General features: G+C 50.0%; 1 protein-coding gene across 1 annotated transcript; it reads right to left on the minus strand.

The window, feature by feature from the left end:
- Positions 1 to 1,812: 1,812 nt before the first annotated feature.
- Positions 1,813 to 10,738, minus strand: LOC310684245 (uncharacterized protein). The gene is made up of 6 exons (XM_083455034.1): positions 10,735 to 10,738; positions 9,055 to 9,536; positions 8,367 to 8,448; positions 7,695 to 7,777; positions 7,265 to 7,391; positions 1,813 to 4,374 (listed from the first exon to the last, which is right to left on the minus strand). The coding sequence occupies exons 2-6, from the start codon at positions 9,466 to 9,468 to the stop codon at positions 2,612 to 2,614; spliced, it is 2,469 nt and encodes an 822-aa protein (XP_083311160.1). The 5' UTR covers positions 9,469 to 9,536; positions 10,735 to 10,738; the 3' UTR covers positions 1,813 to 2,611.
- Between the last annotated feature and the right edge of the window lie 1,577 nt (positions 10,739 to 12,315).

Consider the following 12,315-nt stretch of genomic DNA (forward strand, 5'->3'; position numbering starts at 1 on the left):
GAAGCCGCCCAGAGTGGCTGGGGAAGCCCAGCCAGATGGGTGGGGTACAAATAATAAATTATTATTATTATTATTATTATTATATTCGTCGAGTTACCTTGGGACTCTTGGGTTGGCCATCTGGTTCGAGGCTTTGGGTAGGGCAGGCACGGCACACCCGGGCGATGTGTCCCACTTTTCTGCATTGTCGGCATTCTGCATTGCAGAAATGGCAAGTCCTCTGCTCGTGGCTCTCCCCACAACTTGCACAGTTCCCGTCTTCCGGACGAGGCTGTTGTGGTGGGAGTGCAGCTTATGTACGCTGTTGCACTCAGTGCACGTCCTCCCGGACGGATTCTGAGTCGTCGGTGAGGTCCTCGTGGTGGATCCCAGGTTGGGACGACATGTTTGACTGGAATCCTTGCGCTGACCTTTCGGCAGCTTCAGTTGCTAAGGGCAGCCCAGTGGGAGGCAGCCTCCTCTAGGGCAGCCTGGAACGTCAGGTCCTTCTTGGCGTAGAAGCACCACTGCAGCTTGTCGTCCCTCAGGCCGCCCACGAGACAGTCGCGGAGCATGTTCTCCAGCTCTGTGACATTGCAGAGCCGGGCAGCCTGGCAGAGGGAGGTCACATACCCGGTTATGGTTTCTCTGGAGACCTGCCGCTTTGCCTAGAAGGCACTGTGTCACGCTACCACTGAGGGTTGTTGCGAGAAGTGCCCCTTCAGCCTCAGAGGAGATAAAGGCCAGTCAGCCCAGTCCCAGGTTGCGAGAGCAACGACGTTGGAAACCTGTTTCTGCCAGCACCCAGACCTGTTTCTCCGGAGTTCCCAACCACGCCCGGCTTCTTGCTTTGGACCCCGCTTCCCCCTTGGTGGGCAGTCTCCAGACCCTCAGCCCAGGACCGGACTTTGACCACGCCTCACGGTAACCCCCCCGGGACCAGCGCACTGTGTCTCATGATGTCCTTTGCCTCCAGGAGGAACTGGAAGCGGGTGGCGTATTCTTCCCAGTCTCCTGAGGCTGGGCTGAACGGTATGAAGTGGTTGTCTGTCGCCATTCTGGGTCCTTGGGCCCTGGAGCTGTAGCCTGGATGTGCAGTGCAATGCTGTGCTGCCTGTGGCGGCTGTGTGCAGTGCATGGCGGACAGCTCAGCAGGATCACACCTTCATCGCCAGTGAAATATATTCAGAGTCCTGTAGTGATTTCATGCTCTTTATTGCAGCTTGTAAAACAGTGATTTGATTGCCCCCCAAACCTCAGGTTTTTATATACATTATTTACACGACGAGTCCAGTCTGATTGGCTGATTCTGCTTCCCTCCTGGGGCCTGATTGGTCTTTTCCTGCAAGCCAATCAGTTGTTGCATTCTAGGAACCTACTTGCCTGTTGTTCTAGGATCAAGCTTAGAACATAACATTCTCCTTCCTCCGTGTCCCCAATTCTTAAATAGGCTTTATTTCAAAACAGGGTGGGGGTAGAGAGGGCTTAGTCTTCCAAACAACCCTTTATCCATTAGTTAGTAGACAAGCTTCCCAGTGTAAGGAGAGGAAAGCAGACCTCTGGCTCAGCCACCCCACCAAATTCTGCCCCCCTGCCTTGAGGCCCCAAGATGGGCGGAGGAAGGCCTGGGGGGCAGCTCCTGGCTGGGACTTTGATTGGGGCAGGGTGGGGGCACAAGGAGAGGGAGACAGGAAGACCGGCCAGCGGGTGGCACTGGGGGGATTTATTCACATTCGTTTTCTACCCCAAAACCACCACCCCCGGCTGTGAGGAGGGTGGCGCCTCCTCCATGAATTCCTCTTCCACTCCCAGCCACTCTGCTCAAACCTTTGCTAAAATCCTGCTCTCCTGTCCATCTCAGAGGCTGGGCTTTCTGTCTCATCTCAAGAACCGCCAAAGCGCCCGCAGTTGCCTCTTATCTTCCACCCAAACCGTCCACATCAATCCTAAGCGTCTCCTGATTTTCATTTTTTGTCTTCCAGCTTTTCAGACTTCTCCTCCCTTCCTTTCATGGAGACATCTAGTGCTTCTGTTTTCTTTGTCAGTGTCTCTACTTTAGTGGTCAAATTTGTCACCATTTCACTATTTCTATCAATTCGGGTTAATAGCTTCTCCAAATTTTCCTTCATCTCTTTAGTCAGATTCTGTTTCCTGCATTTTTCCTGTTCTCCCTCTTCCTTCTAGCCTGATACCCAACACACATAAGATGTTTAACATAAAATCCAATTTCTTAAATTAAGATTCGAATTAAACAAATAAACCAAATAATTATTTTAAGAGAGGAACCATAAAACAGAAAAAAGGTATGATGTGTCCAAGAGGACATAGCAATTTAGGTGTCCAGATAAGAGTGGTTGTCTTGCAGGAATCCAATTCTCTTTAAGTGGCTCAAAGTAGAAGAAATATTTTCCTTCAAAGAGAAATGAACTTGTCGAAGCCTGTCTTGATCTTAGCTTTTTCAGCCAGCTCTAAGTCCTTTTAAGAGCTACAAGTATATTTTTTTTGAGAACTTTAAAAATGAGACTTTCATAAATCCCTCCGATCACACTCTTGGCATTGATATGATTCCTCCCCTGTATGTATTCTTAGATGAAATGAGATTTCCTTTTTGACTGAAGCTCTTTCCACATTCCTAACACTGATATGATTCCTCGAGTGTGTGTAATTTTTGATGGGCAGTGAGACCTACTTTCCTGGTGAAGCTCTTTCCACATTCCAAGCACTTAAAGGGTTTCTCCCCTGAATGAATTCTACGATGGGAAGTCAGACTATAACTGTGACTGAAGCTCTTTCCACATTCCACGCACTGATAGGGTTTCTCCCCTGTATGAATCCTTTGATGGGAAGTGAGATGGGCCCTCAGATTGAAGCTCTTTCCACATTCCATACACGGATAGGGTTTTTCTCCTGTGTGAATTCTTTGATGGCAAGTTAAACTGCTCTTTTGACTGAAGCTCTTTCCACATTCCTCGCACTGATAGGGTTTCTCCCCAGTATGAATCCTTTGATGGGAAGTGAGATGGACACTCCGATTGAAGCTCTTTCCACATTCCACACACTGATAGGGTTTCGCCCTTGTATGAATTCTACGATGGGAAGTGAGAGTATAGCTGTGACTGAAGCTCTTTCCACACGCAAAGCAGTGATAGGGTTTCTCTTTTGTATGAATTCTTTGATGGGATGTGAAACTGTGCTTTCTAATGAAGCTCTTTCCACATTCCAAGCACTGATACGGTTTCTGCCCATTATGATTTCTCTGATGAACAGTTAGACTTTCTTTCCAGGTGAAGCTCTTTTCACATTCCAAGCACTGATAGGGTTTTTCCCCTGTATGAATTCTTTGATGAACAGTTAGACTTCCTTTCCTGGTGAAGCTCTTTCCACATTCCACGCACCGATAGGGCTTTTCCCCTGTATGAATTCTACGATGGGAAGTGAGATCGTGGCTGTGACTGAAGCTCTTTCCACATTCCATGCACTGATAGGGTTTCTCCCCTGTATGAATCCTTTGATGGAAAGACAGCTTGGCCCTCTGATTGAAGCCCTTTCCACATTCCAAGCACTGATAGGGTTTCTCCCCTGTATGAATTTTTTGATGGGAAGTTAAACTGCTTTTTTGACTGAAGCTCTTTCCACATTCCACACACTGATAAGGTTTCTCCCCTGTATGAATCCTTTGATGGGAAGTGAGAACGGCACTCCGAATGAAGCTCTTTCCACATTCCAAGCACTGATAGGGTTTCTCCCCTGTATGGATCCTTTGATGGGAAGTGAGATGGGCACTCCGAATGAATCTCTTTCCACATTCCAAGCACTGATAGGGTTTCTCCCCTGTATGAATCCTTTGATGGGAAGTGAGCTTGTCCCTCTGATTGAAGCTCTTTCCACATTCCAAGCACTGATAGGGTTTCTCCCCTGTATGAATCCTTTGATGGGAAGTGAGCTTAGCCCTCTGATTGAAGCTCTTTCCACACTCTAAGCAGTGATAGGGTTTTTCCCCTGTATGAATTCTTTGATGTGCAGTGAGATGGGGGCCGTGACTGAAGCTCTTTCCACATTCCACGCAGTGATATGGTTTCTCTCCTGTATGAATTCTACGATGGATAGTGAGATTGTGGCTGTGACTGAAGCTCTTTCCACACTCCAAGCAATGATAGGGTTTCTCTTTTGTATGAATTCTTTGATGGGCAGCGAAACTCTGTTTCCAGGTGAAGCTTTTTCCACACTCCAAGCAGTGATAGTGTGTCTTCTCGAGGGGATTTCTTTGATGGGAAGTGGTGTGGGAGCTCTGACTGAAGCCCTCTCCACAGTCTGAATCTTGATATGGCTCCTCCACTGTGTGGATTTCGTTGTGGTCTCCCTTGTTCTTCATTTCCAATTCATCACCACCTGAAACTAAGACGCAAACGGATTAGAGTCTCGGGAAGAAGTGCAGTCTCAAATTATGAAACAATGATCATTAATGCTTGGGACGGAGGAAGAACTGAAGGGAGTTAGATGTTATAATGTTCCTTTTGTTCTGTAAAAATGTCTAGTTTCGTATACAAATCAAGTTGAATATTAGATGTTTTCTCTCTCAGGTTTTTAAAAGTACAGCTTAACCTGGTAATGTCATTTTGTTCAAATTTAAATATGCATCTGTACTATCTTCATAAATAATAATAATAATAATGATAATAATATAATAATAATTTATTTGTACCCCGCCCATCTGGCTGGGTTTCCCCAGCCACTCTGGGCAGCTTCCAACAAAGATGAAAAATACACTAAAATGTAAATGTCACATATTAAAAACTTCCCTGAACAGGGCTGCCTTCAGATGTCTTCTGAATGTCAGGTAGTTGTTTATCGCTTTGACATCTGAAATGTGCTTTTATTGAAAAAGGTGGCCAATGCGGGAAAGTTCCCTGTTAAAATTAAGATATATTCAATATGCTAAGTTGTTCAGTGTGCAGTAATAAATCTAAACAAATTTTAAGAGCTGGAGAAATATTTGGGAACATTACTTGGTCATAGTCAGCTGCCTTGTGGTGGGTGATGTAAGAGTAGGGGAATAAAAATGGGAAACGTGAACTTCTTGTCATGTGACAAAGACACATGAGAGCAGAAGCAGCAAAGCAGGCTGGGATGTGTTGGGACTGCACAATCATTTGGGCCTACTAAAGTTATTCAGGCCTAACTGCTAACTGTTGAGTCACTCTGACATGTGACTTAGCAGCCATTTTCTCTGTGTGTTCTCTGAAAGATTTCAGTCAGAGTCACTCTGCCTCAGTTGTGAGCAGAGTCAGTATGGAATCTCAGTCAAACTGTTTGGAACCATGTTGTTTATCAAGAAGTTTATTTTAACTCAGTAAAGCTCTTATTCTTTAAAACGGCATTATTAATTTATGCTGCGCATCACTTCTATGTGCTGAAAAACACTTTTCGTATATTGAACAAATGTGTGTGGCAGCTGCCAAATTTAAATTTCTTTAGTGGCTAAACATTTAATGATGATGTGTGTCAGGGGTTCAGGAGCAGAGTCACAGGAGAGGGAGGAAACGGAGAGCGAGGGGGAGGAGTCTGAAGGAAATGTCAGCGACGACAGTAGTCCGAGGTCTCTGAGTCTCTCCAGTGACTCGGAGGATTCACAGAAAGGGGCCCCCATGGTCAGGGCAAGGGGAGTGCCCAGGGGGACACCTCGGGAAGAAGGGGCCGGAGGGGACTCAGAGAGTAGCAGCTGGAGATCCGGACCAGCGTCCCCCCCAGAGTGCAGTAGGGGGGAGGAGTCCAAGGCATCGGGATCAGGGAGCGCGCAGGCAGAGGGAGAACGTGAGGCAGGAGTGACCACGCCCTCGTCAGGGAGCGAGGAAACGGTCATCCGGAAAGTTAAACGCACGCGCGCGCCAAGTTCAAATGTGCAGGAGGGCGGCAAGGTGGGCAGCCCGGGTAAGGAGCCAGGTCCTAAAGCCCGCCGAAGAGAGGGGGAGGAGTCAGAGGGGTCAAGCTCTGCGTCAGAAGAGTCCAGGAGGAATGAGACCCCGGGGGGTAGTAAGACCCAGAGGAAGAGAGAGAGAAGGAGGAGGTGGAGTAAGATTAGAGTCTTGAGCTGGTGCACAGGGGGCGGAGACCCAGACAGAGCTTCGCCGGTCTAAAGTCCAGACGTAGAGCTGGGACGCTGAGACTTGTAAATGGAGACTATTCTTCAATAAAGACTTTGATACTGTACTATCGGCTAGCGTTGGTCCTTGGTGAGCTGGGACCCGGAGCCAGCTCTGACAGTGTGCATCACCTTAAACCAATTTGAATGTTTTCTTAAATTCTCGACATCACAGAGTGCAGCAGAAACATCTTATATCAGCATTATTATCATTATTCAAGTCTTGTTACAGTGGCACCTCGGTTTACATAAGCTTCAGGTTACAGACTCCGCTAACCGAGAAATAGTACCTCGGGTTAAGAACTTTGCTTTAGGATGAGAACATAAGTCGTGCAGAAGCAGCGCAGCGGCAGCAGGAGGCCCCATGAGCGAAAGTGGTGCTTCAGGTTAAGAACAGTTTCAGGTCAAGAACAGATCCCCAGAACGAATAAAGTTCTTAATCCGAAGTACCACTGTATTTAAATGTTACATTATTGTGAGAAGTTACAGGGGACGAGGCAGGGGGCCTTCTCGGTAGGGGCACCCATCCTGTGGAACGCCCTCCCATCAGATGTCAAGGAAATAACTATGCAACTTTTAGAGGACTTCTGGAGGCACCTCTGTATCGGGAAGTTTTTAATGTTTGATGTTTTATTATGTTTTTCTATTTGTTGGCTGGGGCCACCCAGTCAGATGGGCAGGGTAAAAATAATAAAATTATCATTATTGTTACTACAGGGTCCAGTCCCTGAGACTCAAAAAGCCTGGCTCTGTTTTGGGATGGAGTTTGTTTGGTTCAGTCGTGGAATCTGTGCCATCTCCAATGTCAAGCGACTCTTTGGTCAACCAGAGAGAGACAGAAGCAAGAACAAAAGCAGGAAACGTGACTGAAGCTACTTCAACATCCCAAATCACTCTGAATCCTACATTTAAGAAGGCCTGGGCAGTTCAGACAGCCTGATCGTGGTTTTAAACAGCAGAACTGGAGGAAGAATATTCACAGGGAAAACAATCAATAGCCATCCCTCCAAGGTTTGCTGTGGGAGTGTTAACATCCCAGGTGCTGTGGGTGGCGCTGTTGAGCCCCATCGAAATATCAGAGGTTCGTCACCTAGAGAGATGTCTTGAATTACAAAACAGATAGGATGATCCAAGAGGAAGCCTTACCTAGAGAGTCCAAGATCCCACGATTCTCCTCCATGACTTCCTTATGGATAGTTCTCTGGTCAGGATCCAGCAACGCCCACTCCTCGTCTGTGAAATGGACAGCCACATCTTCAAAGCACACTGGACCCTAACAGAACAGGAAAAAGGCTGTCCTCTCAGAGAACATTCACGTGGCTCTGTTCTTTTCTACAGCGGCCAGACCCCTCTCTGCCTTCCTCATCCCTCTCTCCTGCTGCAGCTTCTGCCTCGGAGTCTGGGCTGCTCTCTGCCACAGACTCCCTCTGCTCCCTGAGCCCTCTTCCCTCTCCAGCTTCAGACCCCTCCTCCTCCTCCCCGTCGGCTCCCTCTTCTCTGGCTCCTCCCACCATTCCTCGGCATCCAGCCAGTCTGCATCCAAGCAGTCCTTCCCCACAAGGCTCCTTCCCCCTACCTGATTTGGGTCCACAGCTGCTGCCTCCCCTCCACCACCATGAAAAGATGAAGGAGCAGGTCTTGGTGGCATCATTCCGTCACCTGGGAGAGACCAAGGTAAGTGGAAATCATGAGCAGTGCATCTCTAAGTACAGATGGGGCTTCGTCCAAGTCTCCCCTGCTAGCTTCCGGTTCCGCTCTGCTTTAATGGAGGCAGCGGGAGATCGTTGGCAAAGGAAAAACAAGGATGGCTGAGGGTAATTCTCCTTGTAAGTTTCCCCCAGGGACAGGGGGGAACGGGCTTCACTCCCAGTTTGTCTCGGTACCAGGCTCTGGCATGGATTGCGGGAGGCAGGGAGGTGCTGAGTGCAAAAGCCCTTCGCCTGCCGAAAACCCTCCTTCGCCACCATTAAGAAGAAGAGGTTCTCCTGTCAATCAGAGCTCAATTTGGACTAATGTACAGGCATTGCTGGAAGAGATAATAAACTGTGGAATTGAACCAGCTGCAGTAAAAGTCTTCCCAGCTGAGTACATTTGGACATTTGTACCAATTTCATATAATAGCAAAAATACATCTCCCCCCCTCTGGGCTCCAGGTGTCCTCCCCCAAAAGATGTAAAGAACCCCAAGATTAGTTTCAGACCCAAGAGAATGTGACAAAACGGGGGAGAAAACACTCCTTCCTCCTTACCCAGAGGCCTCACTCTGGCGTCCAGCGGAGTCTTCTCTGCCTCAGAAGAATCAAGACCCATTTCTGCCAAAAGATCCTTCCTCTGAAAGAGCAACAAGGATTCAAAACAGAGAATGGGGAGAAGGGTTAGAAAAGGGATGGCAGAGGAAAGCGCTTTCGGGGACAGAGGTGAAAGCTGTTTCCTGCTTCTGCTAGACTGGTGTCTGGGACTGGCTGCCAGGACCATGAAACATTGGTCCTCAAGGATCTTCACTGGCTCCCAGAACGTTTCCCAGCACAATTCAAAGCCCTAAACGGCCTCAAAGGCCCAGTATACCCACAGGAGCGTCTCCATGAACTGAGGTCCAGTTCCGAGGGTCTTTTGCTGATTCCCTCCCTGTGATAAGTGAAGTTACAGGGAACCAGGCAGAAGACCTTCTCCACAGTGGCCCCCACCCTGGGGAATGCCCTCCCATCAGGTGATAAGGAAATAAGAAAATGCATAACTTTTAGAAGACATCTGATGTCTTCTTATGCTTTTATATGTGCTGGAAGGCACCCAGCCACATGGGTGTCATTAATAATAATAATAATAATATCTGTTCCTAGATGCTTTCCAAAAAAGGATGGACCATTAGGAAATGATTTGGGAATACTCTCCCTCCTCTTTGGAGCCCCTTGGGAGTATCCAGAGGAAAGTCTCTCTCACCTGCTGCTCTGCCTGCTTCCTCTCCTCTGCCTGACTCAGGAGGAAACCTTCGGCCAGGGCCACCGCCTGGGAACTGGTCTCCGCTCCACAGTCCCTCACCCAGCACTCCATCTCCAGAGGAAGGACAGCCAGGAACTGCTCCAAGATCACCAGGTCCAGCATCTCAGCTTTCGTGTGTGTTTCTGGCTTTAGCCATTCATAGCAAAGGTGGTAGAGTTGGCTGCAAACCTCTCGGGGTCCTTTGGCCTCCTGGGAGCAGAACTGCCTGAGCTGCTGGCTCTGCACCTCTGAGCAAGGGGTGTCCTCCTCACCTGGGTTCTTCTGCACGGAGTTTTCCCAGAATTCCCCACAGCTCCCCGTTTCCATGGCATGGCCTCTTCCTGCTTCAGGGCCAGCTGAGTCTTGCTCATCCATCTGGGCTCTCCGGAAGTCTCCAAGAGATTGGAAGGAGCCCCTTGGTCCTCTGCCAAGTTCTGTGGGTACTAATGCGAGGTGCAGAAAATCGTATGAATCAAACACATTCTTCTCTTATAAGATGAAGAGGAGAAGAATGTTTCCTGAGGAAGCGTGGCTGAGTCTTGCTAGGAACCAGGGCTGGATTGCACCACAGCTCAGACTCCAAGCTGTCTGGGGGGGGAAGGGGGAGAGAGAAGTCATAACGGTGAATGACAAGTGAGTGTAATCTGGAGCCAAGGCAACAGTGGGGGTCCCTCCCAACCCCATTTCATAGTCCAGAGCTTCGCCCCAAGCCAGCCATATCTGCTTGGGTGGCTTGGTGAGCAGCAGGGCTCATGTCTAGCTCCAGCCACCGTCCCTTTGGCACAGACAGGATGTGGCCATGTGACTTCCTGCTCTGGATCCGAGGGGACGGTGGCCAGGCCCTCTGTGTGGAACTGCCTTGGAAGACGCCTCAGAAACTGGCCCCAAATGCAGCGGATGGGTTCTCAACTGGGTTCCCTCTTTTACTAATGGCATTTCTATCCCACCTTCTTCTCCAACAGGCTCCAGGTGGTGTCAGGGACTGGACCCAAGAGGAATGGTGGAGATCACCTTCCCTCCTCCTGAACCTTCCCGAGAAGAGAAAACGAAAAGGTTATCAAAGAATATGAGAGGAGAAGACCAGAAGGTTTTGGTGGAGGAAACAAGGTTTCAAACAGGGGAAATGCCAAGTTAAAATTAAGGTTATTGCAAGATGCCAAGGAAAGCGAAGTAGGAAGTAATCCTCCTTTCCGTTTGTGCGCTTATTTAGATTACTTGATTTTCTCTTTGATAAAACGATATGGGGTATTGGATGCCCACTTTGGTCTATCTCCTTTCAAACATCTATTGAAAGAAAGAAAACTAAGGGGAAAGAAAAGAAAGAGAGCCCCCCCCCGCCCCATCCGGGCTGCATCTGCCAAGCCAGACTCCCCGTTTGTGAAGGAGGCCGAGAGTCCCTCGGAGACCCCGTCCCGCTGCCCCCGGAGCCTCCAAACCCCTGGAAAGCCCCCCCCCCCCTCCTCCCGGGCCAAGCGGCCTTCCTCCGGGCGGAGAAGCCAGGCCGAGCCTGGTCCGGGGAGGAGGAAGAGGAAAGCCAAGGAGCCGAGGCCAGGATTTTACCTCAGGACGAGCGGCGCAGCTTCTCCTCGCCCGCCTCCCGGGGCAGGGAGTTCCGCAGGCTCCCCCCGAGAGGAGGCCCACCAGAGCCCGGAAGGGAGCCTTCCTTTCCTGTCCTCTCTAGGAAGCCGGCTCGGTCCCCCTTAACCCTTGGCGCGCCGCGCTCGCCCCGCCCCTCCTCCTCCTCTCTCCCTCCCGGGCGTCGCGCAGGCGCAGAGCTGCTCCATCCGGGGCCTGGCCAGCTGCTCCCTCTGAGGGGAAGAGGCCGGGCTGGGCGCGTGTGCGTGGGAAGGGGGAACCCGTGTCTCTCTGCCTGGGGCTGCGAAGGGGCGTCTGGGCGGGGGAGAGGGGAGCCTTCCAGGGGGGGAAGACCCGGGGGTGTCTCTCCTGGGGGGGGGGGGCTGCGGGGCAGAGAGCCCTGTCCCAGCAAGAGGGGGGCCTGGGAGGGTGCGGGGCCCCCGGGCCGAGAGGAGGGGGGCGCCTGGCCGGGAAGAAGCCGGGCTGTGTGCGTGGGAAGGGGGAACCCGTGTCTCTGCCTGGGGCTGCGAAGGGGGAGAACATGCATATGGCCCCTGGAGAAAAAAAGGGGGGTGGAAATGCCACGGACAGCTAAAGAAAGAAGAGTCCGTTGGAGATCAAGCAACAGGAAAGGACCGCACAAAAAGCAACGACGTTCGTCCACAGATTCAGTTTTATTCAAACCCAGAACAGAAAAAAGCAGCAGGAAGTGCGGTGTCTCCAAGATGCAGCGGGACATCTTTACCTTAGAAAAAGGAATTAAACCTAACAATCGGCAAAGAGGCAGTTTAATGGAATTTTTCAGTGGCAAGGGGGGGAAAGGAAACCCATCACAGCAGGCCTGCGTTGTTAAAAATCAGGAGAAGAGATTTCTGTACATCTCAAGAGCAACAAGAATGTGTTCCTTCCCACCCTTTGCTCAGGGTTCCTTGAGAGAGAGTTGGTTCCGACTCCCTGAGCAAAGAGGAAGGAAAAGGGGGTCCTGCAAGGAGAGGATGAGGGGAAGATCCCATTTTCTAGGGGTGGGGGAGAGGGATTGGGCTCCCGGGTCAAGAGAGCACCTTGTATCCTGGCACTGAAAAGACACCCTCCCGATTACTTCAAGGGAAGTAATAGTGCCACTGTATTCTGCTCTGGTCAGACCTCACCTGGAGTACTGTGTCCAGTTCTGGGCATCACAGTTCAAGAAGGACACTGACAAACTGGAACGTGTACAGAGGAGGGCAACCAAAATGGTCAAAGGCCTGGAAACAATGCCTTATGAGGATCGGCTAAGGGAGCTGGGCATGTTTAGCCTGGAGAAGAGGAGGTTAAGGGGTGATATGATAGCCATGTTCAAATATATAAAAGGATGTCACATAGAGGAGGGAGAAAGGTTGTTTTCTGCTGCTCCAGAGAAGCGGACACGGAGCAATGGATCCAAACTACAAGAAAGAAGATTCCACCTAAACATTAGGAAGAACTTCCTGACAGTAAGAGCTGTTCGACAGTGGAATTTGCTGCCAAGGAGTGTGGTGGAGTCTCCGTCTTTGGAGGTCTTTAAGCAGAGGCTTGACAACCATTTGTCAGGAGTGCTCTGATGGTGTTTCCTGCTTGGCAGGGGGTTGGACTCGATGGCCCTCGTGGTCTCTTCCAACTCTATGATTC

The sequence above is a fragment of the Podarcis tiliguerta genome, assembly GCF_965153285.1.
Source record: "Podarcis tiliguerta genome assembly, chromosome: 8".
In the NCBI taxonomy this organism is placed as follows: Eukaryota; Metazoa; Chordata; class Lepidosauria; order Squamata; family Lacertidae; genus Podarcis; species Podarcis tiliguerta.